The 25,865-nt window shown below is 44.1% G+C and overlaps 1 protein-coding gene across 2 annotated transcripts in view; it reads left to right on the plus strand.

The window, feature by feature from the left end:
• The window catches only part of OBSL1 (obscurin like cytoskeletal adaptor 1), a 162,950-nt gene that overhangs the window by 66,865 nt on the left and 70,220 nt on the right, over positions 1–25,865 (plus strand). For both annotated transcript variants that reach the window (XM_082260933.1, XM_082260934.1), the window contains exons 9-15: positions 1,765–2,037; positions 3,016–3,288; positions 6,935–7,207; positions 11,878–12,150; positions 16,756–17,028; positions 19,150–19,422; positions 22,193–22,465. In XM_082260933.1, coding sequence (XP_082117059.1) covers positions 1,765–2,037; positions 3,016–3,288; positions 6,935–7,207; positions 11,878–12,150; positions 16,756–17,028; positions 19,150–19,422; positions 22,193–22,465 — 1,911 coding nt within the window. The remainder of the gene's footprint in view (positions 1–1,764; positions 2,038–3,015; positions 3,289–6,934; positions 7,208–11,877; positions 12,151–16,755; positions 17,029–19,149; positions 19,423–22,192; positions 22,466–25,865) is intronic.

Genomic DNA, 25,865 nt, shown 5'->3' on the forward strand with positions numbered 1-25,865 from the left:
CTTTCAAAAAGTGTTTCCCAGTGCTAAACCTTTCATACAATTTCTAAATTGCTGCATTTAAAAAATTTCAAAAGCCGGTAAAAAAGAATAGTAGTGGTAAAAAAAAGCACTTGTGGGTTTAACTACATTTTTTTTTGTATAATTCCCCTTTAAGGGGGCATGGCAGGGGGGTGTGTCCTATGCCTACATACATTTGCTAATAGGTGCCCCTCGTTCCCATCTCAAAATGTTGGGAGGTATGACTGTAATGCCTGGGAGCAATGACATAACCCATAGGTTCCAATGGCCCATCCATTGTCGGCGCTCCCTCCTCTCCCCTGCAGCTGCCACTGGCTGGCACAGTGCAGCCAGGTAACGTGATTGGACCGAAGCCAACTGAAAATAGCTAAGTATATCCATCTTTCTTACACAGCTTAGTCAGCACTGGTGTTAAGAAGGGGGAAGGGAACATTTTTAGGAGTAGTTTAGCCCAGAATTTACCTTTAAGTTAGATACAAGATCTGCTCCTTTTCTCAGTTTAGAAGAGTGGCAGATGCATAAAGCCTGCACCACTCTTTGTTAATTCCCCCTACAGAGCCCATACCTAGAAGTCCTGGATTATTTTTAGTGATGAAGGGGGGTCGGGCCAAGCAGGGATGCTAGTGGTAAGTGGAAGGGTGCCTGCTATGCAGTGAGGGAGTTACAGGTGTGTTGAATATAATTCCTAAAACTGATTGAACCCCAAAAAGGTGTGCCCTTGCATCAGGGCCAGCCCTACCATGGGTCCCGCTGGGTCCATTGGACCCAGACAGAACTTTGAGAGTGGCAGCAAATTGATCCCTAAGATTTTTTTTCCAGCAGTTTTGTGCGTCATCAGTTTGCGGCACATTACGGGTGGTGTTTCCCCATCTCATACTTTCACCTGTAGTGCAAATGGGTGAGTATGAGGAGGCAGAGTGTCCCCTCCGGGGAATGTCCCTCAGGTGATCATGGTGTGCGCAATGACGTCAGACTTCAGCACTCTCCATCTCACGCAGGGCAGGCAGGCAGTGGGCGTGGCAGACACAGGGAGACAGGAGGACTGAGGACAGACAGTGGGTGTTTGGTGGACCAGTCCGGTGGTGAGTTATGGAAGAAGATAGCAGTAAATATAATATTTTTTACATTTTATATTTATATAAAATAATGGATGGGGGGGCCTTTTGTTGGGCGTGATTTTTATTTTTTGGGGGGTAGGGGGGCAGCATTTCATTCTTGGACCTAGGCAGCACAATGTCTTGGGCCAGCCCTGCCTTACATTATCAAGCAGTTTTGCCCTTACAGCAAAAAAAAAAAAAATGGGTGCATTCTGGTGCCCAGGAGGCACAAGGTATAGTGTACAGCCTGTTGCCAGCACCCCATCGAAATCAATGACAGGCTGAAATACACGGTTCCCATGCACCGCATGTAGGACAACCTATTTATTTTCATGGGCTGCCCTACTTGCAGGAAACATGGAAAAAAGTTCCTGATTGTTTTTTAAAAACACGTTGCAAAGAACCACAAGGTGCTGCGGCACCATGCAGTTTGGCACATAGGAAAATGCACACATTTAGCAAATGGGTGGGGCCACGTTTAACAACTCTTCAGCTAAAGGGTAACGCGTTTCTCAAAAAAGTGCACGATTTTGCTTGTGTTCCTGCAAATGCAAAGATCTGAACCTAGCCTTACAGTTACACAAAGTGGCTGACGTTAGGCATCAATTAATGCATTTTTGGTGACTAACGCACTTTTCTATCACTTTAGAGCCACCAGTGAAAATCGTGAACACCGGTGACGACACAGAACACGAACATGTGAGCGGAGAGCGCGTGGTCCTGAGCTGTGAGGTGTCCAGAGAAAACGCCATTGTTCACTGGTACAAGGATGGCATTGAACTGGAGGAAAGCGAAGACGTCAGGATCGAGGTGGATGGTTGTCACCGAAGGCTGGTCATCCTATCTGTGCAGCCGCAGGATTCCGGAGAGTTTGTCTGTGACGCTGGCGATGATTCCGTTTTTTACAACCTATTGGTGAAAGGTGTGCAGATATCACAAAGGGATCGAGTGCAACCCTGAGTGGGAAGGAGGGTTTTATTGCTGCCTGCGCCCCTGTGAGAAGGACTTTTATCACTTCTTGTCTTGATAACAAAACAGGAAGTGAGAGGAAATCTCCCCAATGGAGACACAGACAGCAGTAAAACTACTTAAAAAATGTCAGAGCCCTGCGTTGCCTGATGTAATTTGCATGTCCTGATCAGGATTTTTTTTTTTTTCGTTTTGGGGGATTTTAGATGAGTCACTTTATGATACATAGGAACTTTTAGTCCTGGTTCGCATATATGCGATGCGGGAACCCTGCGAATCCACTGCGGGTTCCCGCATCGCATTCAACTCGCAGGGAGTGTAAACGATCACCTTGTAAAACAACCCATTCATTTAAAAATAGAAATGAAAGTCAAACCATTTCTGTATGTATAAAAAAAATACTTTTTCTCCCTTTTTTTATAAGTGATCACATTCCCTCTGTTCTCAGCTGCATAAGAGCTGGGAGGGAGGAGAAACAGCAGTACACTGAGCTTCCCAGTGAATGGCTGTGCAGGGGGGGGGGGGTTCAGGACACGTCTGATCATTGGAGTAAGGCAGACTGAGTTCCCAGCACAGCTAGAGAAGTGTCCACAGTGTGTTCTCCTGCTTAGTGTGGTCAGTTTTAACAGGAAAGCAGAGGGACTGGCAGGAACACCAGGGATTTCACACAAAGGAAGCAATACAGAGAAAACAGGAGACTTTCTCATACAAGTACAGCAGACACATATCAGGAATATGAAATGTTGGGGTAACAAACACTTTAAAACCAAAGTAGCAGCTAGGCTGTACAAAAGCAGTGCATAGACATGATGAGCTCACCTCTCTCTGCTCTCTCCTCCTATCAGCATGCATATTTGAATGTGTTTACCTGTTGATGACGTTTGTAGTAATGCAACTTTTTTGCCCCCCCCCCCTTCTTTTTGTATTCCAGACCCCCCAGTTAAGATAATAAACACAAATGATGATTCTGAGCACACGTTTCTGAGTGGGGAGCGTGTTGAGCTGAGTTGTGAGGTGTCCAGAGAGAACGCCATGGTGCGCTGGTATAAGGATGGCGAGGAGCTACACGACGGCAGCAGCATTGTGTTGGAGGCGGATGGCTGTCACCGCAGGCTGATCATCCTTTTGGCAGACACGTCGGACTCCGGTGAATTCGTCTGTGATGCGGTAGATGACTCCATCTTCTACAACGTGACAGTGACGGGTCAGTGATATCTGAGGACCTACTCTACCCTACATTGGTATTTCCATTCTGAGCCCATTGACCGTTTCTTGTATCTGCTGGGGACATCAACCACCAACCTTCCTCACTCTGTGGCCACCCACTGTGGAGTTTAGGGTGCCGCCACCTTTTCAAATTCTCCTATCAACCACTTCCTGACCACGCGTCGCCTATTTACTGCGGCAGGGTGGCTCAGGCAGGCAAAACGACGTAGACCTACGTCGCTCGCCTGAGAGGAGCTATGGGGGCGTGCTCCCGCTCCCGATCGTCAGCGGGGAAGCCGACGGACGCGTCAGGCAGCTCCGATTGCCGCCTGACACCTGCAATCGCTCCCCGCTGAGAGAGAAGGACGGTCGGCTGTTGTAAACACAGCTGACCGTTCTTCTCCCTGGGATGATCGCAGAGCTCATGTGATCCTTCTATACAGGATCACATGTCTCTATGGTCATCTCAGAAGCCACACCCCTCACAGCTAGAATCACTCCCCTAGGGTCACATTTAATCCCTTGATGACCTATACTGTTAACCCCTTTCCTGCCAGTGTCATTATTACAGTAACAGTGCATATTTTTAGCACTGATTACTGTAGTAATGTCACTGGTACTCCCAAAAGTGTCAAAAATGTCAGACAGGGGTCCGATCTGTCCGCCGCAATGTCGCAGTCCCGCAAAAAAATCACAGATCGCCGCCATTACTAGTAAAAAAACAATAAAAAATGACATAAATCTTTCCCGTAGTTAATAGACGCAAACCAATCAAAATACGCTTATTGCGATTTTTTTTTTACCAAAAATATGTAGCAGAAAACAAATTGGCCTAAAATGTTAAAAAATTTGGATTTTTAAAATTTTTTTTTGGGATTGTCATATAGCAGAATGTAAAAAATTATTATTTTTTTTTTTTTCAAAATTGTCTTTTTTTTGTTTATAACGCAAAAAATAAAAATGGCACAGGTGATCAAATACCACCAAAAGAAAGCTCTATTTGTGGGAAAAAAAGGACATCAATTTAGTTTGGGTACAGCGTCGCATGAACGCACAATTGTCCATTAAAGTACCGCAGTGCCGAATTGCAAAATAGGGCCTGGTCATTAAGGGGGCAAATCTTCTGCTCCAGAAGTGGTTAAATTGTCTTTAATAGAAAAAATTTAATCAATTAAAAATCCAATGCAGAACCCAACTTGTAGTGGCCATAACAGCTCAGCAGATCCAAAGAACCGAAGAGCAGAGATCTCACTGCTAAAAACGCCAGGAAATGTAAGAAACAGCTAGATGGTGTCACATCCCCGCACCTACCAAAAACTCAAAGATTCAATTTGGGTGAACTGAACCTTTAATTTCCTGAGTTACATGTTTAAAGCCGACCTCCAGCCTTTGCTTCAGTCTTGCACAGTTGTACAGGTTTCTCTTCTGGACTGAAATAGCTTATTTTGATTTCACTGCACACTGTGAGCTTCTGACAATGTGCATTAGAAGCTGCAGCAGGTCCTCTAGTCTAATTGGCTGGAGGACATTCAGCATCATCTAGCCCAAACTTTATCACAAAACCAACTTATTTTTTTCAAATTGCCAACACTGTAAAAATGTCATATGGGTACAGTGTAGCATAACCGTGCAATTGTCATTCAAAGTGTGACAGCGCTGAAAGCTGAAAATTGGCCTAGGCAGGAAGGGGGTGAAAGTGCCCAGTATTGAAGTGGTAAAAAGGAGCCATAGTCTTCCCGGGACTACATGTCCCATGGTGTACTTATTCTGGCTCCCCATTGGTTCCTGGCTTCAGCCAGTGGGAAAACAGGAGGAATCAGAGTGGACAGCGATCCCTGCAAGCACCGCTCTGTCCCTGTCCTGCGGTGCTTGACAGAAGAAGGGGGGCAAGCAGGGGGAATACACGGGGGAGCGTGGGACAGAGGTCTCTGCGTGCTGGCTGTGGCGCGCGTATCATAGGTTCGCCATCACTGATCTAGCCCTTTCATCCCCAGCCTGACTGTCCCTGACCCACCCCAGTAAGTCCTCCAGCCTCATTGGCTGGAAGAAACAGAAAGGTGCTTCTAAGTACAGCATTCCGCAGTGTTTATTTTTAAAACAACAGTTAAAGCGGAGTTCCGCCTCCCCCTCGAACCACCTTCAAAAATTTGTACTGTAGCTGCTGACTTTTAATATTAGGACACTTACCTGTCCTGGAGCCCTGCGATGTCGGCACCACAGCCGATGTTTCCATTGGCTGTCGGGTGCTGCCGCCGCCATTGCCAGTAAGGGAACCCAGCAGCGAAGCCTTGCGGCTTCACGGGCGGGTCCCTACTGCGCATGCGTGAAGCGCGCTGCGCATTCCCATTGGCTCGGCGGAGGAGGAGGGGGCCAAACTTTCAAAGGATGGCGCCGTATCCCGGAAGTGGGGAAGGGTACCTGTCAAAAACAGGTACCCGTTCCCCCCTCCCACCTGAAAGGTGCTAAATGTGGCACCGGAGGGGGGGAGGAAACAAAAAAGTGGAAGTTCCACTTTTGGGTGGAATTCCGCTTTAAAAACACTTACAAGATCCAAGATAAATTAGGCATGTCAGTCGGCATAATAAAATCCGGCTCCGTTCTTTCGCCTCTAGGGGGAGAGAGGCGACCAGCAGCTGTATCCAAGGTGGGAAAGCAGGGTGGCAAGATGGCCGGCCAACATCCGGGACCATGCACAGAACCGGAAAAGACGTCAGGCGGGGTGGCAACGCATTTCGGTGCATGCACAGTTCACTCCCTCGTCAGACTTTTGGCGAGGTTTGGCGAAGAGCCTATGAAGGGTTAGCGCAGACCAACACAGAGCCCACTCACACTCCTGCAGCAGATGATGGAGTCTGAAAAGAACGGTCGCAAGCTGCTGGTATCCTCTACAAGAAACTTTATTGGAGACCAAGAGAGAGCATGGTTCCGCCATGGTGCTCTGTTTCCTGTGGATGATACCAGCTGGTCCCCCTCCTCTTCAACTGGCATAGAATTGTATTATTCTCATGATTATAATCAGATGTCCAGATGCCCCCCCCCCCCCCACCCCTTACATCAGAATTAGATGTCAAGTCTCACCAGCAACAGAAATAAAGAGTCCCCTTACATCACACTGCACCCCCCCCCCTTACCTTGTGCTGCTGCCAGGAAAAAGCTGGTCGGAGCCGGGAAGCAAAAAGTGCAGGATAAGAAGGAGGACCAGAGGATGGCTGCAGTCAGCTGCCAGAGTTGAGGGGGTGATCCGGCTGCACAGAGAGGCACAGGATCTATAGGAGGAGTTCTGTCCTCCTTTCCGCTGCCAACTGTTGAGACAGGAGGGGCAAACACAAGCCTCTCTGCAGCTGCAAGGAGAAGCACAGGATCTGGCAGAGGAGTTCTGTTCTCCACTCTGCTACCGACTGGTAAGACAACCTTCGGGAAGAGACAAGGAAGGTGCTGCAGCTACAGGAAAGGTGCAAGGGCTACAAGGGCCTTGCGTTTGATGCATTTGGCTTATAGGTATCCAGAGGTGACATTGATAAATTTAAAAAATTGGATTGTTGTACTTTGAGCCTTCAAATTTGCTGAATGACTGCTGGGCACCTTATGGAAGATGTGTTTAGGTATCCAAAACATTAATAGGTTTCTTGTCATTCTCTCCCCAGATCCCCCGGTGAAGATTATAAATACGGGTGATGACACTGAGCACAAGCACCTGAGTGGGGAGCCCATAGTCCTGAGCTGTGAGCTGTCCCGGGACAATGCTCGGGTGCGCTGGTACCAGGATGGGGTGGAGATAGAGGAAGGTGCCAACATCAGGCTGGAGTCAGATGGAAGACATCGCAGGTTGATTATTGCACGTGCCACACCAGAGGATTCTGGGGAATTTGTCTGTGACGCCGGAGATGACTCAGTCTTCTACAATGTGACAGTGACAGGTCAGTGATCCAAGGGTCCAAGCAGTGCTGTATTTTGGCCTAGGCCTAGGGCGGCACTTTGTAGGGGGGGGGCAGCAAAAAAGCTGCCCCCCTCCACCTGAGACTCTTTTGGGCACTGGTTGCTAGAGCCGCCTCTCCCATCTCCTTTCTCTCACCTCTCTCACACCCCCTCTCTCTCTCACACCCCCTCTCTCTCTCACACCCCCCTCTCTCAACCCCTCCTCTCTTACCCCCCTCTCTTTCTCTCTCCCCCCTCTCTCTCACTCCCTCCCTCACCCACCCCCCCCTCTTTCCCTCCCTCACCCACCCCCCCTCTCTCTCTCTCTCCCACCCTCTCTTACCACCCCCCCCCCCCTCTCGTGAGATCTCAGGGGTTCATGCTGGGACTTGGAGTCCTTCAATTTTGCATGGAGTCATATCCCTTAAAAAGGAAGGAGTCGGGCAAATTTACATAGGAGTCGGAAGGGGGGCGCCCAATTTTAGTCTTGCCTAGGGCAGCACAAAACCAAAATACACCATTGGGTCCAAGGGTCCCTTCCAACACTGGAGGCTGTCATTGTCTTACTTATTACAGTAAAACGTGTCCTAGGCTTAATAGCATATACTGTATAGCACAGAGGAGGAGAGGAGAATCACATTATTGTGCTGCTAAGGAATTACTGATAAAACTTTCCAGGCAGCCATCCTGTACTTGAAAACTCTTGGCTCAGTATTTATTACTGTCACAGACCTCCAACAGTGGAGTATTTTTTACTTGTCCTGGCCGTCCCCCAACAGTCTGATAAACAGTGAACTGGTCCTTTGTTTAAAAAGTTTGAGGACCTCATAGCTCCCAACTGTCCCTGATTTCGAGGGACTGTCCCTGATTTGGAACAATGTCCCTCTGTCTATCTTTACACCTCATTTGTCCCTCATTTTGGTCTGATCTATATAATTGTATAAAAAATGCACTTTTATTATATCAAAAATTGTTTCCCAGTGCTAAACCTTTTATCCCATTTCTAATTTGCTGCATTTGTAAATTTCAAAAGCCAATATAAAGGAATAGCAGTGGTAAAAAAAGAGCTCTTGTGGGTTTAACAAATAATTTATTTTTTTATATAAATCTCCCTTAAAGCGGAGTTCCACCCAAAATTGGAACTTCTGCTTACCTTTCCCCCCCCCCCCCCCCTTCCACTGCCACATTTGGCACCTTTCGGGGGGGGGGGGTGTGGGTAGCTGTTTTTCCCACTTCTGAAGGACCTGGCCGCGGCGAAGTACGTCACAAGCCCGACCCTTCTCCTTCTTCACCGGCTGCTGCACCATTCAGAATGCACAACGTGCTTTGCGCAGTAGTGAAGCGGCTTTTCTTCCCGGCAATGGCAGAGACAGCACACGACAGCCGATGAAAACAATGGCTGGTGTGCCAACATCGCGGATTCCAGGACAGGTAAGTGTCCTAATATTAAAAGTCAGCAGCTACGGTATGTGTAGCTGCTGACTTTTAATTTTTTTCTGGGGGCAGAACTCCGCTTTAAGGGGGTGTGCCCTATGCCTACATACCAGGCCTTAGGCCTGTTTCACACAGGTTTCAGGTTGTAAAAGAGCAGTGTGTACAGCAAGCTTTGAAAAAGCATTTGCAGAACTTTGATGAAGCTTTTAAAGAACCCTTCAGCTGCAGTTTGTAAATGTTGAACACAGATCCTGATGGGGGTGCTGTTTGCCACTTTAAACTAGCTGCTAGCAGTCTTCTGCAATGCTTAAAGCTTTTTGGAAGCCTGCTAGCAGCTTGTTTAAAGTTGCAATCAGCACTTCCAATTACCACTTCAGCTCTGGAAGATTTACCCCCCCCCTTCCTGACCAGGCCATGTTTTGCAATACGGCACTGCGTTACTTTAACTACTTGCCACCGGCCCACCATCAAATGACAGCAGAGCGGTCGGCTCTCGTTCTGGGAGGACGTCATATGACGGCGTCCCAGAATGGCTTCTGTCACGCGCCCGCAGGGATGCGCAGCATGGCGATCACGGGCGCACCCGATCTTGGTAAGGAGCCAATGACGTGGCTCTTTACCCATGTGATTTGCTGTGTCCAATCACAGCCGGTCACATGTAAATGTGGACGTGCTGTTTATCGGTACTCCTCGCCTCACACTATTAGAGCCGATCAGCGGCTGCTCCTCAAAGGGGAGTCCAGGATAGGAAATTAGGGCACTGATTGGGGTCACTGATGACTACTGATTGGTGTCACTGATGTGCACTGTTTTTTCTTTACTGTAATCAGGACACTAATGGCCCTGATTACAGTAAAGAAAAAACAGTGCACATCAGTGACACCAATCAGTGCCCACCAGTGACCTCAATCAGTGTCCGTTAGTGATGCCCGTCAGTGCCCATCAGTGCCTGCTCATCTGTGCTGCCCATCAGTGCTGTCCATCATTGCCCATCAGTGCCGTTCATCAGTGCTGCCTATCAGTGTCCATCAGTGCTGCCTATCAGTGCCCATCAGTGCGGCATATTAGTGCCTTCTCATCAGTGCCACCTCATCAGTGCCCATAAGTGCCACCTTATCAGTGCCCATCAGTGCTGCCTATCAGTGCCACCTCATCAGTGCACATTAGTGAAGGAGAAAAATTACTTATTTACAAAATTTACTGACAGAAATTAAGAAAAACTTTTTTTTTTTTAAATGTTTTGTATTTTTTTCTTCTTTTTTAGTAAAAAATAAAAAACCCAGCAGTGATTAAATACCACCAAAAGAAAGCTCTATTTGAGTGAAAAAAATTATTAAAATGTTATTTGGGTACAGCGTTGCATGACTGCGCAATTGTCATCCAAAGTGTGACAGCGCTGAAAGCTGAAAATTGGCCTGGGCAGGAAGGGGGTGAAAGTGCCCAATATTGAAGTAGTTAACTGACAAGTCATGCAACAATTTACCCAAATAAAATGTATGTCCTTTTTATCCCACAAATAGAGCTTTCTTCTGGTTGTATTTGATCACTTCTGTATTTTTTATTTTTTGTGCTATAAACAAAAAAAGACCAACAATTTAAAAAAAAAAAAGAAAATGACTTTCTGCCATAAACATATCCAATAAAACAAAATGTAAAAAATCGAATTTCTTCATCAATTTAGGTTAATATGTATTCTGCTACATGTTTTTGGTAAAAAGAAAAAAAAAATCGAGATAAGCGTATATTGATTGATTTGTGTAAAAGTTATAGCGTGTATTTATGGTTTTTTTTTTTTTTTTTTTACTAGTAATGGCAGTGATCAGTGACCTATAGTGGGACTGCATTATTGTGGCAGACAATCAGTCACTAACTGACACTTTTAACACTTTTTTGGGGACCACTGACACTAATACAGTGATCAGTGCTCTAATGACACTGACTGAGAAGGGATTAACATCAGGAACAATCAAAGGGTTAGCTGTGTGCCTAGCTTGTGTTTTATTACAGTGTGAGAGGTGCTTTTACTAGGGGAAGAAATGAATCAATGTCCCTGCTTTGCAGAGACACAGGATCCATGCCTTCCCTCCTGGCAGAACGGCAATCTGCCTTGTTTACATAAGGCAGATCTCCATTCTGCCTCTATGCTGAACAATCGGTGGGTGCACATTCAGGCATTCGATATGTGATCCTGCACACAGCGGCGGCCCTGTAGCCGTGAAACGTCTATAGGGTGGTCGGCAAGGGGAGTTAAAGGGTGGGCACTTTAAAGGCTTAGAGACAGCGCCTTTACACTTAGCAAAAGCTTTCATAAAAACTTGCTGTTCACACTGCTAGAGTTGGGAATAGAGGAAGAAAAAAGATGTCACATTGCCAACAGAGCACCCTCAGCACTGTATTATAAATATGCTGTGATACTGAATAAGATTAGCAAAAAATAATAGTAATAAAAATAATAATGATATAATTATAGTTTTGTGTTTAATGATAATTATACAAAATTATAGCTAGAAAAAACTCAGAAATGTATTTGAAAATAATAATAATAACAACAATAATATATTTATTTATTTTTACTATTAGTAGTAGTAGTATTAACATTATAGTTATTTGTTTAATGACAATTATACAAAATTATAGCTAGACAAATCTTTGCAATTTTAAAATATTAATAATAATAATCATAATAATAATGAGAATAATATACATTATAGTTTTGTGTTCAATTATAATTATACAAAATTATAGCTAGTTAGATTTCTGCAGTTTGTTTGAAATGATCAAATTTAATTTGACCAATATTCAAATTTTAGAATGAGAAATGTATTTGTTTGCATGTTAACATTAGCTCTTATAGATGTATTCTTTTTTTAAATGGTAGTGATAATTTAAAAATTATCAGGCAAGCAGTAATTGTTTTAGATGTGATTTCTGTGTAATAGCATGGCTAGCCTGTATGTGGTACTCATTTGTATTATTGATTGCAAAGGAAAAGGTGGCCATTCACATATTGATTTTCTTTCAACACCAATTGAAGCCATATTTTTAAATCCTGTTATACAGACAGGTGAAAAACTGTGTGAGTGGCGTCTCTGATTGGAGCATTGGGCAGGGGATGTTGGAGCGCTGCGCTCTGTGTGAAAGCAGGTGGATTGATTCCATCGAACAATCGTATACTGTATATATGGCCTCCTTAACAGATATCTAGTTGTGGAACCAATAAGGAGTTGTCTATTTGCAGAGCCTCCAGTGAAGATCTTGAACGCGGATGATGACACAGATGAGAGATGCCTGAGCGGTGAGGAGCTGGTCCTGAGCTGTGAGCTGTCTCGGGAGAACGTTGTGGTGCGTTGGTACAAGGATGGAGAGAAAATGGAAGAGAGTGAGAGGGTTCGGCTGGAATGTGATGGAAGACACCACAAGCTGGTCATCCTGTCGGCACAGCCATATGACTCTGGAGAGTTTGTCTGCGATGCCGGAGATGATTCTATATTCTACAATGTGACTGTGACAGGTAAAAGGGTGTTTTCCCCCACCCCTGTAATCTACTACTTCAAAACCAAACTAACAATGTTTATTATAACTTCCCTAGCAACTCCTTCAACCCCCTTCCCTTGAACAATATGTCCCATCTTCTTCGGGAGAGTGATTTAGCCACATATTTGCTCATCATGATGGTAGTAAAGATGTAGTTTTGTTATTTCTAGCTAAGACCTCAGGCCCCCAGAAGTAAAGGCCTGATTACAACTGCCGCCTCTACTACCACAACGGGCCAAGTGATATAACAAGGTGGAGGCCAACAGTGGACAACAGTGAAAACCCCTTTTCACCTTGCTCTTCTTTCTACCTACCCCTTCCACCCCTCCCTTCCTATCTACAGTATCTCATTTGCCTTCCTTCCAACTTTACTTTTCTCTCCTCCCCTCCCTTCTTTCCTTCCCCTCATTCTTTTCCTCCCTTCTTCTCTCTTTGTTCCTGCCCTTCTTTCCTTTTCTATCCTTGCCTTGCCTTTCCTTTCCTTTCCTTGCCTTGCCTTTTCCTTCTTCCCCACCTCTCCTTCCTTCCTTCCTTCCTTCCTTCCTATCTACCCACCGTTTGTTCCTCCTTCAATTTCCTTCCACTCCTTCATTACATCCTCCCTGTCTTCCCTTCCACTCTATCTTTCCTCCCTTTCTTCCTTCTTCCCCCTTTCTTTCTGCCCCCTCTCTTTCCTTTCTTCCTAACTTCCTTCTTTTCTTCACCCTCTTTCCCTCTCCTTCCTTTCTACATCCCCTCTTTTTCTTTGTTTCCTTCTTTTCCTTTTCCTTTTCCTTTTCCTTTTCCTTTCCTTTCCTTGCCTTTTCCTTCTTTCCCACCTCTCCTTCCTTCCTTCCTCCCCACCGTTTGTTCCTCCTCCAATTTCCTTCCACTTCTTCATTACATCCTCCCTGTCTTCCCTTCCACTCTATCTTTCCTCCCTTTCTTCCTCCTTCCCTCTTCCTTTCTGCCCCCTCTCTTCCCTTTCTTCCTACCTTCCTTCCTTTCTTCACCCTCTTTCCCTCTCCTTCCTTTCTACATCCCCTCTTTTTCTTTGCTTCCTTCTTTTCCTTGCCCTCCTTCCCTTTGTGCACCTTAATACACAAAAAACAGACACAGCACTCACTATGTGCATTGTGGCCGGCCTCTATATGGATGCATTGCCTGATTCTATAGTAGTGCATTGGGGAGAAATTCAAAACAACTGGCACCACAGCTCTCTGTGGTTAATGTGGTAACGTGCGTTGCGATAGCACCTTAAGCCATGCATTTTGCCTCGTGTTGATGTAACACAGTTACAATGTTTTGTTGCCCTGGCACTCTTAAACTTCCAGTATACCTTTATATGCTCTAAAACTTTTAACCCATATTTCATTCTTCTTTATTGTATTTTATATCACACATTTTGGTGCTTGCCAAAGCAGATCGGCCAAAACTGCCACAGATACAAATTTATATATAACACCTTTAGAAAGATTAGGCGTGATTCATCTTCATCTCAGTGTTAAATCTCTGTACACTCTACATTTATTTATAGAAATTTCTAGGAGGTTTATCATATAAAGAAATAGGATTGAATATGGCGGTATTGGACTGTGACCATTCCTTACAGGACAATGCTGGAAGCTGATTGGTTAACCCGTCATTATCATGCATGTTCCCACACCGTCCTGACTCATCTGGTTATTAGCTGCATTCATTTCCTTCACTGACCCTTTTAATACATTAATGGCCGTTTTTAATGGGCGGCCTTAAATATCACTGAGGAATAAAGCCAGAGAAGAGGTTAGAAGAGCAGAGTATTGTAAAACGCGGAAGAAAAGAATCACGCAATAGGGGGCATTATACGAGATTCTGTGCGTTAGGCCGAAGAACCGCGCCGCATACCAAGCATGATTGCCAGAGGGGTCATGTGGGGTTGACAACCAAGTTACAGAACAAAGGAAAAACTCAACAAGTTAAAATTTTACTCTTTTTTCTTTTTTTTTAATTTTGGATAGAGTGGAGACCAGGAGAACCTTGGTCAGCTTTTGGTAGTGATCTGTATGTCTGTTTGATCCCTTCTTGATACAGTGAGAATTTTGTCAATTGGACAGGAAGTGACTCACATCCTGAACTGTTCTCACACATGTGCATGTAGAGGGGTCTCAGACATCCCCCACTGCGCCATCCTCTCACGTATGTGCAAGAAAACCTGCGTATGTGCAGATTTGCTGACCGTGTCTGCCGGGTCCCGAAGCCTGACAGAGACCTTCGGCATAACTGCGCACGCATGCGCAAAGTCATTCTCCCCTAGGTGAGAAAGGAGGAAGTACTAACCTGCAGCAACAAAGATATATCTTTTATGAATATCCCTAATTTTGCAACCCTACTATCCTAGAACTCCTTTACCTAACCTCAAAACCCTCAGAAATTCCATATTTTAATATAAAATTGGGCATCTTACCGACAGGCCCACCCTTTTTTTTTTCTTCCCTTCCTTTCTTGGAGTTCTTGGTTTGTTTGTTTTTCTTGTCTTTTCTTTCTTAATCATGGTTTTTGGTATTTAACTTTTTAAATGCAAATTTGTAGTTTTGTCTTAATACGAATGTACAGTGCATCCGGAAAGTATTCACAGCGCTTCACTTTTTCCACATTTTGCTTTGTTACAGTCTTATTCTAAAATTGACTAAATTCATTTTTTTCTTCAAAATTCAACAAACAATGCCCCATAATGACAACGTGAAAGAAGTTTGTTTGAAATCTTTGCAAATTTATTAAAAATAAAAAACAAAAAAAATCAAGTAGGCAGTAGACAGACAATGCAGTAGACGTGATATGGAAAAATTTTAGGCGGTCAAAAAGGAGTATTGGCTTTTTCAAGCCCAATGTGTGTCTTGTAGGAGGAAGGAAGTATCATCAAAGTGTTGGGCAAGGGCTGTGAATATTTATGTACATGGGATTTTTTTTGTGTTTTTTTTATTTTTAATAAATTTGCAAAGATTTCAAACAAACTTCTTTGATGTTGTCATTATATGGTATTGTATGTAGAATTTTGAAGAAAGTAAATAATTTAATCCATGCTGGAATAATGCTTTAACATAACATAAAATGTGGAAAAAGTGAAGCTCTGTGAATACTAAGACCCACAAACATGTCACTATTGTGTATTTGATGTACCTATGGGCTCTACTGTACATTTAAAGTCTGTTCTTTGCTTTTTATCTTTTTCTTTGTAATTCCCTATGATGAAAATCTTAATAAAAATATATTGTATAAAAAAAGAAATAAGGAGGAGGCAGGAGCCAGGTACACCCACATTGTGTTTCAGGGTGAAGGTCTGCTTTATTGAAAGCTGCAGATTTAAAATGACTTTATGTTTAGTAGTTGGAGATTTTAGTGGTTGGGGTTAGATTTACTTTCAATTGTATATAAACCCCTTAGGCTCCAGCCACCAGGGTGGCCAAGGGGGCAGTAAAAAAGCGGTTGAGTCATGGTTTTACCATACCTTATCCATTCACCTATATTTTACCATTGCAGCCAGACAAAGAGTTACACAAGCCATGGCCAGAATGCTTTGCTTCACGGCCAAGCCATGGCCAGAATGCATTGCTTCACGGCCAAGCCATGGCCAGAATCCTTTGCTTCACGGCCAAGCCATGGCCAGAATACTTTGCTTCATGGCTAAGCCATGGCCAGAATGCTTTGCTTCACGGCCAAGCCATGGCCAGAATGCTTTGCTTCACGGCAAAGCCATGGCCAGAATGCTTTTCTTCATGGCCAAGCCATGGCCAGAATGCTTTGCTTCACGGCCAAGCCGTGGCCAGAATGCTTTGCCTTATGGCCAAGCCGTGGCCAGAATGCCTTGCTTCACGGCTAAGCCATGGCCAGAATGCTTTGCTTCATGGCCAAGCCGTGGCCAGAATGCCTTGCTTCACGGCCAAGCCATGGCCAGAATGCTTTGCTTCACGGCCAAGCCATGGCCAGAATCCTTTGCTTCACGGCCAAGCCATGGCCAGAATACTTTGCTTCATGGCTAAGCCATGGCCAGAATGCTTTGCTTCATGGCCAAGCCATGGCCAGAATGCTTTGCTTCACGGCAAAGCCATGGCCAGAATGCTTTGCTTCACGGCTAAGCCATGGCCAGAATGCTTTTCTTCATGGCCAAGCCGTGGCCAGAATGCTTTGCCTTATGGCCAAGCCGTGGCCAGAATGCCTTGCTTCACGGCTAAGCCATGGCCAGAATGCTTTGCTTCATGGCCAAGCCGTGGCCAGAATGCCTTGCTTCACGGCCAAGCCATGGCCAGAATGCTTTGCTTCATGGCCAAGCCGTGGCCAGAATGCTTTGCCTTACGGCCAAGCCGTGGCCAGAATGCCTTGCTTCACGGCTAAGCCGTGGCCAGAATGCCTTGCTTCACGGCCAAGCCGTGGCCAAAATGCCTTGCTTCACGGCTAAGCCATGGCCAGAATGCTTTGCTTCATGGCCAAGATCATTTTAACTCGGCTTTCAGAGTTTGTCCGGCGGCACCACCCATTATTGACTGCACGTTGCATATCACAATTGCTCTTTGCACAGTCTTGTTACATAGACCTCTATGAGTGACAAACATCTCCATCCTTCCAGACCCTCCTGTGAAGATTGTGAACACCAGCGATGATGTGGAGCACAGATGTGTCAGTGGAGGACAGGTGGTGCTGAGCTGCGAGGTGTCCAGGGAGAACGCCAAGGTGTGTTGGTACAAGGACGGAGTGGAGGTGGAAGAGGACGGGGATGTCATTCTGGAGTCTGATGGAAAGCACCGCAGGCTGGTCATCCCAAATGCACATGTAGAGGATTCAGGAGAGTACGTCTGTGACGCCAAGGATGACTGTGTCTTCTATAATGTAACGGTCAAAGGTATGTGGGTAACCTTGGGGAGAGAATGAAATGACTTTAAAAGCTGAACTCTAGGCAAACTGCTAAATCTACAGATAAAACACAAATGAGGGAATAGCCAAAGGATCTGAAATTCTGTCCATCCAGTTCTGAGGTTACCACAGCTCTGATCTCTATCTTCTACAGTTAAAGGGTAACTCCACTTTTGTAGGAGAAAAATAGCAAATAAATAAAAAAATAATAATAATAATCTAGAATATACAATTGCAACACAAGTCATATTGTAATTTATTGGTATTAAAAATTACCTTTCCTTTTCAGTCTGCAGCCGCTGTAATTTTCTGTAAAATGTAATATGGCTACCTGGAACTGTTCTGTACACAGATGGTATACAGATCACCCCGGAAAATGTCATATCCTGCTTGTGTGATTGGTTTACTGATTTTCCCTGAAGTCTGCACTAGAATACAAGTCAGATTTTGGGCATCCCCTGCAACAAAAATGTAATTTTTGGTGTGATATTCTCAAAGGGAAATCACATCTAAAAGGATGCAGACCCTGCAACTTTCTTCATTAGAACCCTGCAAGTGCATTAGCTTATTGATAATTATAAAAGCACTCCTATACAGATTAACTTTGCACATGGACACAGACAAATAGTGATATCTTCAGAATAACAAAAGGTAGGAATCTGCAACAAAGTTTATTTAAAATTCCTGCAGTATACATAGATCACCCAGGGGGGGAATGTTTTTTTTCTCAACAAAAGTGGAGTTACTATTAACCACTTGCCGACCGCTCACTCGAGCTCTTCTGCGGCAAAGTGGTTCGTTATCGTCCAGCGACGTATTACTACGTCGCTGGACTCCTCCCCCTGTAGGCGGCGCTCGTGCGCCGCCGGAGGCGCGCTCCCGCTGTATTCATTCACAGCGGGAGTCGGGCCAGGGGAGGAGCGGCGGCGATCGCCGCTGCTCTTCCCCGATCGTCGGGGAATCTAGTTTGGAGATCCGCCCGCTTGTGTAAACAGAGCGGGCGGATCTCCTATGTGACAAGGAGTGACAGATTGCAGTGTTCAGCATAGCTGAACATGCGATCTGTCCCTGACTCACTCAGTCACCTTCCCCCACACGTCAGTAAGCACTAGGCATACATTAACCCCTCCCTCTCCAATAAAGTTAACCCCTTCCCTGCCAGTGTCATTTTTACAGTAACAGTGCATATTTATAGCACTGATTACTGCAGTAATGTCACTAGTAACCCCAAAAGTGTCAAAAATGTCAGTCAAGGGTCCGATCTGTCCGCCGCAATGTCGCAGTCACGCAAAAAAAATCGCAGATCGCCGCCATTACTCGTTAAAAAAAAAACACCAAAAATGACAGAAATCTTTCCCTTAGTTAGTAAACGCAATAACTTTTGCGCAAACCAATCAAAATACGGTTATTGTGATTTTTTTTTACCAAACATAGGTAGCAGAAAACAAATTGGCCAAAAATTTAAAAACATTTTGATTTTTACATTTTTTTGGGAGAATTTCATGTAAAAAAAAGGTTAAAAATATTGTTATTTTTTCAAAATAAACGCTCTTTTTTTGTTTATAGCGCAAAAAGTAAAAATCGCACAGGTGATCAAATACCACCAAAAGAAAGCTCTGTTTGTGGGAAAAATAGTACGTAAATTTTGTTTGGGTACGGCGTCGCACGACCGCGCAATTGTCAGCTAAATTCGCACATTGCCGAATCGCAAAAAGTGGCCTGGACGTAAGACAGCAAAATCCTCCGGTGGTAAAGTGGTTAAAGTGGCATTTACTGGTCTCTCCACCACGCCTCCTCTCTGTGACTTGAACAGTGAAATAAGAAGCTGCAGACTGATAAAATCTTCTCCTATCGGCATGCAGCACAACTGACTGGCTCCTTGTACTGGTTTTCCCTCCCCCAGTCTGATTTCTGCTGTGCAGAGACTGTAGAGGAATATAATAGTTCAAATTCAGAGACTTACACTGCACTTGCATTTAAAAATATTTATCGATGTACTAATTATTACAGAGCTGTGTTCATTTTATTTCTGCCTTGGATTCAGCTTTAAAATGTATAATAAGCCATAGTCACCATTGTCTTCTGTATCATGGTAATGTTTGTCCCATAGAGCCCCCGGTGAAGATAATAAACACCAGTGATGACACAGAACTGGCCTACCTGACTGGAGAAGAAGTGGAACTGAGCTGCGAGGTGTCTCGGGAAAACGCCGTGGTGCGTTGGTATAAGGATGGAGTTGAGGTGGAGGAGATGGAGAACATTCGGGTGGAGTCAGATGGAAAACATCGCAGGCTTATCATTCCTTCTGCCCAGATTGAAGATTCTGGAGAATTTGTCTGCGACGCCATTGATGATTCTGTGTTTTATTATGTTAAAGTCACAGGTGAGCCACAAAAGCTGAGTTACTCCTTTCTTGTTTGGTAATTTACTATTAAAGGTAAAATCCATTCAATAATGGAAATTTAGACCTTGAAGGAGCACGACCCACCTGCTCAGTTTTTGTTTTAATGTATTAATCCACCTTTCATGTGTAATTTGATTCTGCAGCTTTATCATGGGTCCAGATCCAGATTTGTACTGGGCTATCATGTAACTACTGGGGCAGCCATGATGATTCTGCATCTTCACCATGACAGCAGATCATCATGTGATTATTGGGGCAGCCATAATGGTTCAGCTGATTTACCATGGTTCCAAATCATTATGTGACTACTGGGGGCAACCATATGGGTTAGTAGGTTTACCATGGCACCAGATCATCATGTGACACTGGGGCAGCCATGATTGTTTGGCAGGTTTACAATGGCACTAGATTATCATGTGACTACAGGGGGCACCCATGATGGTTCAGCGGGTGTACAATGGCTCCAGATCATTATGTGAAAACTGGGGCAGCCATGATTGTTTGGCAGGTTTACAATGGCACCACATCATGATGTTACTACTGTGGGCAGCCATGATTGTTCTGCTGCTTAACCATGACTCCAGATCATCAAATGACTACTTAGGACAGCTATGATGGTTCAGCGGGTTTATTTTGGCTCCAGATCATTATACGACTACAAGGGCAGCCATGATTGTTCAGCAGGTTTACAATGGCACCACATCATGATGTTACTACTGTGGGCAGCCATGATTGTTCTGCTGCTTAACCATAATTCCAGATCATCAAATGACTACTGGGGCAGCCATAATTGTTCAGCAGGTTTACTGTGGCACCACTTCATCATTTGACTACTAGGGCAGCCATGACTGTTCAGCAGGTATACCATGGCTCCAAATCATTATGTGACTACTGGGGGAGCCATATGGGTTAGTAGGTTTACCATGGCACCAGATCATCATGTGACTACAGGGGGCACCCATGATGGTTCAGCGGGTTTACAATGGCTTCAGATCATTATGAGACTACAAGGGCAGCTATGATTGTTCTGCAGGTTTACCATGGCTCTGGATCATCATGTGACTACTGGGGCAGCCATGATTGTTTGGCAGGTTTATAATGGCACCACATCATGATGTTACTACTGTGGGCAGCCATGATTGTTCTGCTGCTTAACCATTACTCCAGATCATCAAATGACTACTGGGGCAGCCATAACTGTTCAGAAGGTTTACCATGGCTCCAAATCATTATGTGACTACTGGGGCAGCCATGATGGATTAGTATGTTTACCATGGCACCAGATCATCATGTCGCATTGGGGCAGCTATGATTTTTGGGCAGGTTTACAGTGGCACCATATCATCATGTGACTACTGGGGACAGTCATGACGGTGCATCAGCCTTATCTTCTTGTATCAGGTAAGCAACACAGCGCCTTCTCCATGCTTACAGTAACATGTGCACTATGAAAGCCAGAGGTAGCAGCTATGACGGTTGCTTTGCCCTTCTGCTGGATAGTCATTCTTCTGATTATTTCACCCCCTTTTAGAAACCCATTAAATCACTTATACAGTCCAACAACATCTATTAAAACCTAACTCCAGACAAAACCTGTTGTTGTCCTCCTTGAAATTTATATTTGCTTCCTGTTCCATTGTCACTGCGACATAAAGGGGACATTTCTCCAGCTGAGACACAAACTCTTTAATGAAGCCATTAAATAATGCTGTTGTACCGCATTTTAACTCACGCACATTGGCGCCTTTGCCCATACAGCATAAAAATTGCTATTTTTAAGTGCCTGATAGGCACAATGACAGGCTAAAATGCGCTTTGGCTGTAAAGATATCTGAGCAATACTTGTATATACTGTATGTCCGTATGAATACAGGGATGTATGCCCTGACTGCAGAATCTCTGCATTTGGGGTATAAGTCCTGTATGCATACAGCCCTGTATATGAGTATTTTTTGCATGTGCTTTCAGGCATGAACAGCCAAAGCATATTTCAGCCTGTCATTATTTTTTACAGGCTGCTGGCAGCAGTTTGTATGCACCATCTGTGCCTCCCAGATATGGACAAATGTGACCAAGGTCTAAAGAGTACAAAAATAAGCACTTTTGTATTTACAGTTACACTAATCATTTTCTTTTAGATTTGCTAGTTACTTTTTGTGTCTTTAGATTGCATAAAAAATAAAGTTTGTCCTGAAAAAATAAAACATTTCATATATTATATCATTATCCTAAATAATGACAACGGATTTGATACATTAAGAAATTAACTACTTGGTTGGGTCCATGTACTGACAAGGAACATGAACGTTGTGAGCAGAAGAATGACTTCATCAGTGTGCTTCTGCTCCTTCACTGTCCAATCACAGACTTGGAGTGGGTGGTGACACCACTGTATACCTTATTTGATAGTGGTGTCATGCTCCTGGCTGTGCTGTGTGGAAACCTCAGGACTGGATAAGCAGGAATACAAATCCTTTGTCAGGTAAAGCAGCTCCCGTATATCTTTTTAATCTATGTATTTAGCTGTTGGCCGGCAGTACACCAATATAGATGCTCTATACCAGTGATGGTGAACCTTGGCACCCCAGATGTTTTGGAACTACATTTCCCATGATGCTCATGGACTCTGCAGTGTATAGTTGAGCTTCATGGGAAATGTAGTTCCAAAACATCTGGGGTGCCAAGGTTCACCATCACTGCACTATACTATAAATAATGTGTTTTTGGTTGTCGGCTGTTTTATCTCCAGAGCCTCCTGTGAAATTTGTGAACACAAGTGAAGACACCGATCTGGCAGGTGTGAGCGGAGAATCAGTGGTGCTGACCTGTGAGGTGTCCAGGGAGAACGCCAAGGTGCGCTGGTACAGGGATGGCGTGGAACTGGAGGAGAGCGACAACATCAGGCTGGAGTCGGATGGCCGGATCCGTAGGCTGGTCATAAAATCGGCACAGACACAGGATTCCGGGGAGTTTGTCTGCGATGCGGGAGATGACGCCGTCTTCTATAGCTTGTTGGTGACTGGTGAGTGCAACTGGGTGTGCATGTCGTCACTGACACTATTCTCCTTTACTATGTGGACACCATCACCTACTGTCTGTCTGAATACCAAATGGGTTGGTAAAGTGTGTCTGTCCAAAGAGAATGATGGGGCTGCCATTGTTCACCTCTACTATTGGGAAGGGTCATTCTTGGCTATCCAGGTGATCCTTACAAAATTGTTTATCCTCTTGGGGGGGGGGGGGATTGTGTAGGCAATAATGTAAAAATATTATAAATAAAACATTACTTTTGTTGAATACAAAAGTCATAAAAAAGAGACTATTGTCAAAGTCTTCAAGGCTATAAACATAGTAACTTAGTAACTTAGTAGCATACATCCATATCGAACATTGTACAGAAATCATGTAAAAGCAAGAGTTGTTGATAATGATTGGGAATGTGGTGATTCCAGATGTTATTTGCTGTCATCCATGTCGCATGGTTGCTGTGGATGCCGAAGTAACACTGGAATTCCAACGCGTTTCAACGATTAAATCACTGTCTTTTTCAAGGAATGAATCACCACTTCTGCAGGTATAATGATTATAGGTAATAAACTACATTATTGCAGTTATGGTCTCCTTTTGCAAATAGAAGACAGCATTGCCACTTACTTTCAATCAAAGATATGCAGAGTTGTCTCACAACCCCCAGGGAGCGCCATATCCCTCTCCGCTATAGTATACACAAGGACCCTGAGCAGAGATGTCCATGGGATCCCCTGTTTTTCCACAGAAAGTTTTCCTCCAATGTGGTATTACTGTGGAGAATAACCAGGAAAAGAGCACAATTTAGTGGCTCTCAAAGAGTAATTTTCTGGTATATAACCAAACCTTTCCTCAATAGGAATAGAGGAGGGCAGATGAGGGGAAGGTTTAGGGTCTTCACTTACTCCATTCTGGTGAAGTGCAGCCTCCTGTGGGAGACCCCGGTAATCCCAAATATCGATCCTTTGTATCAGGTCCCAGTATTGAATGGAGAGGGGGAGACACCGTTTTTCTGTCCAGTTGCGAAGACGCTCATTCCTACCCTCTGCTGCAAGGGGAATGGCGTCTCTCATGGTCCCTGGCTTCTTCTTATGGAAACCGCGCATGCGCGGCACCACGCAGCGCGATTTCCTGCTCGTCGAGACGCATGGCCCGCTCCAGTGTCAAATGCGCACGCGACATGTTACTTAGTTACTATGTTCATAGCCTTGAAGACTTTGACAATATTTTCTTTTTTATGACTTTCAAATTCAATAAAAGTAATAATTTTTATTTATAATATGTTTACATTATTACCTACACAATCCCCACCCCCAAGAGGATAAACAATTATTAAACCCTTAAGGGATGATGGCAATCAATATTTAGAGCATCTAGAGCAGTGTTTCTCAACTCCGGTCCTCAGGGAACACCAACAGGCCAGATTTTAAGTATTACCTTGGGGAGATGCAATCGCTGAGCAGCAAATGATATCACCTGTGATGTATTTCAGTTTTCTTGCAAACCTGGCCTGTTAGTGTGCACTGAGGACCAGAGTTGAGAAACACTGATCTAGAGATATTAATAATTCTATCCTGGTGATCCTTTGACTTTAGCACTTTGGGTTCCACTCCTAGTACAACTACAGAGAGGAAAAGAATTTGGACACTACAATAGAGAAATCCTCAAAGAAATGGGATTTTTAAGGCAATCAAAACAATTAGTAAACAATATATAGATTTTATTAGAGAAAATAAAAAACAAATCACAATCATGATTACAATAAAAAAACACACAATGTACATTTAATAATTGACAAATGTTTAGGTACTCAAGTGGCAAAAAAATGGCATTCCCGGGCACGGCTGATAGCCAGCTTAGATGAAATTACTGCACAGGCACAAATCCAACGCGTTTCAATATATCAATTAGAGCCCATTCACACTAGCGCGACTTGTGAGGCAACTTGTGTTGCCCCAGGTAGCTTGACATAACAAAAGCAATGTTAATCAATCAGTGCCGTCTTAATTGGCACTACTGAAGTTGCTCCGACTTCAGAAAAGGGTCCTGTACTACTTTGAAGCGACCTGTGATCCGACTGTCCCATATACTTCAATGGGAGTTGCCTCCTTATCTTAATTGACACTACTTGTTATCAGACTTTCCAGGAAGAAGAATGAGATTAGCAAGGCATTCCCCACAGACAAAGTCGCCTGTCTACTCAAAGTAGTGCACAAGTCTCTTCCAAGTCTCTTCCAAGTCTCTTCCAAGTCTCTAAACAAGTCTCTTTAAGTCACGGGGCGACTTTCTGGTAGTGGTAGTGTGAACCAGCTCTTAATATTATATCTTCTTCAGGGATAATTAGCCATTGTCTGCAAAACAATAATATATTGGAAAAAAAATGCTACATAAATGTAAATATCTTAACCATTCAAGGTAAGATATAGAGAGCCGACTTACAGTCTTAGTAACAACTGTTTAGTATGGATGGATGGATCAATGAAAGAGAGGTCCCCCTGGTGTAGTTGGACGTTGAAAACAGGATAACTGGACATAAAGGTTTCATTTCAAAGCCCAAAAGTAAAATTGAATATCTCCAACCAAATGCAAGGGCATCTATGCACCAAAAACAAAAAAAATGTTCTTGAACCTGTGTTAAATAGGCCAAAAAAAGGACTACCATTCAAGAATTTGGACACTTTTCTTATACAAAAATTTTACGTAATTTTTTCAAATGTGTACAAAAAAGATCAGATAGAACATAGTAACATTTACATATGTGGAAGGAATGGAGCATTGTTACCGGGTGGCATAATCAAATATCAATTTATTGCAATAAGAGAAGTGATTGGCCTCAGGTGATACACAGAGATGAAACACATCATCCTACATAAGTTGTACCTGTTTATCTGCAGCCTTCTGAAGCACACATTTTACACAGCATTCCTTAGCTCCAGAAGGGAGCCTCCATCTGAGTGGAGGGAAAGGACACACCCCCCCCCCCCCCCCCTCTACACAGTCTCATAGGGAAACATGCACAACTGAGGCTGTAAATCACCTTCTGTGTGCTGGAAGGGGTGGGGTGGTCTCCCAGGATTGCTTGGTGTATCAGCATAGACTGTCAGAAGTGACTCATGGAGGTAGCTGAGGAATGAGAGAGGAGACCGAAATAACACTTGGTGGTTTGAATCAAGGTTAGTACACACTATAGAAGAATTTGCTTTGTTAATTTTTTATGTCAGAGGTTTACAACCACTTTGAGAGACAGGACAGCAGAAGCTGCTTGATTGTCTCTCCCTAACTGAAACTTAAGATGGTGCAATCTGTATACTGCAGCTGAAAAGGTAAAGGAGGAAAAAGTGGCCACTGCTCAGACTCATTCACATGTATTTGCATATTGCATCTTGTGCTAGCTG

Source organism: Pelophylax lessonae (assembly GCF_965119305.1).
Source record: "Pelophylax lessonae genome assembly, chromosome: 6".
Lineage (NCBI taxonomy): Eukaryota > Metazoa > Chordata > Amphibia > Anura > Ranidae > Pelophylax > Pelophylax lessonae.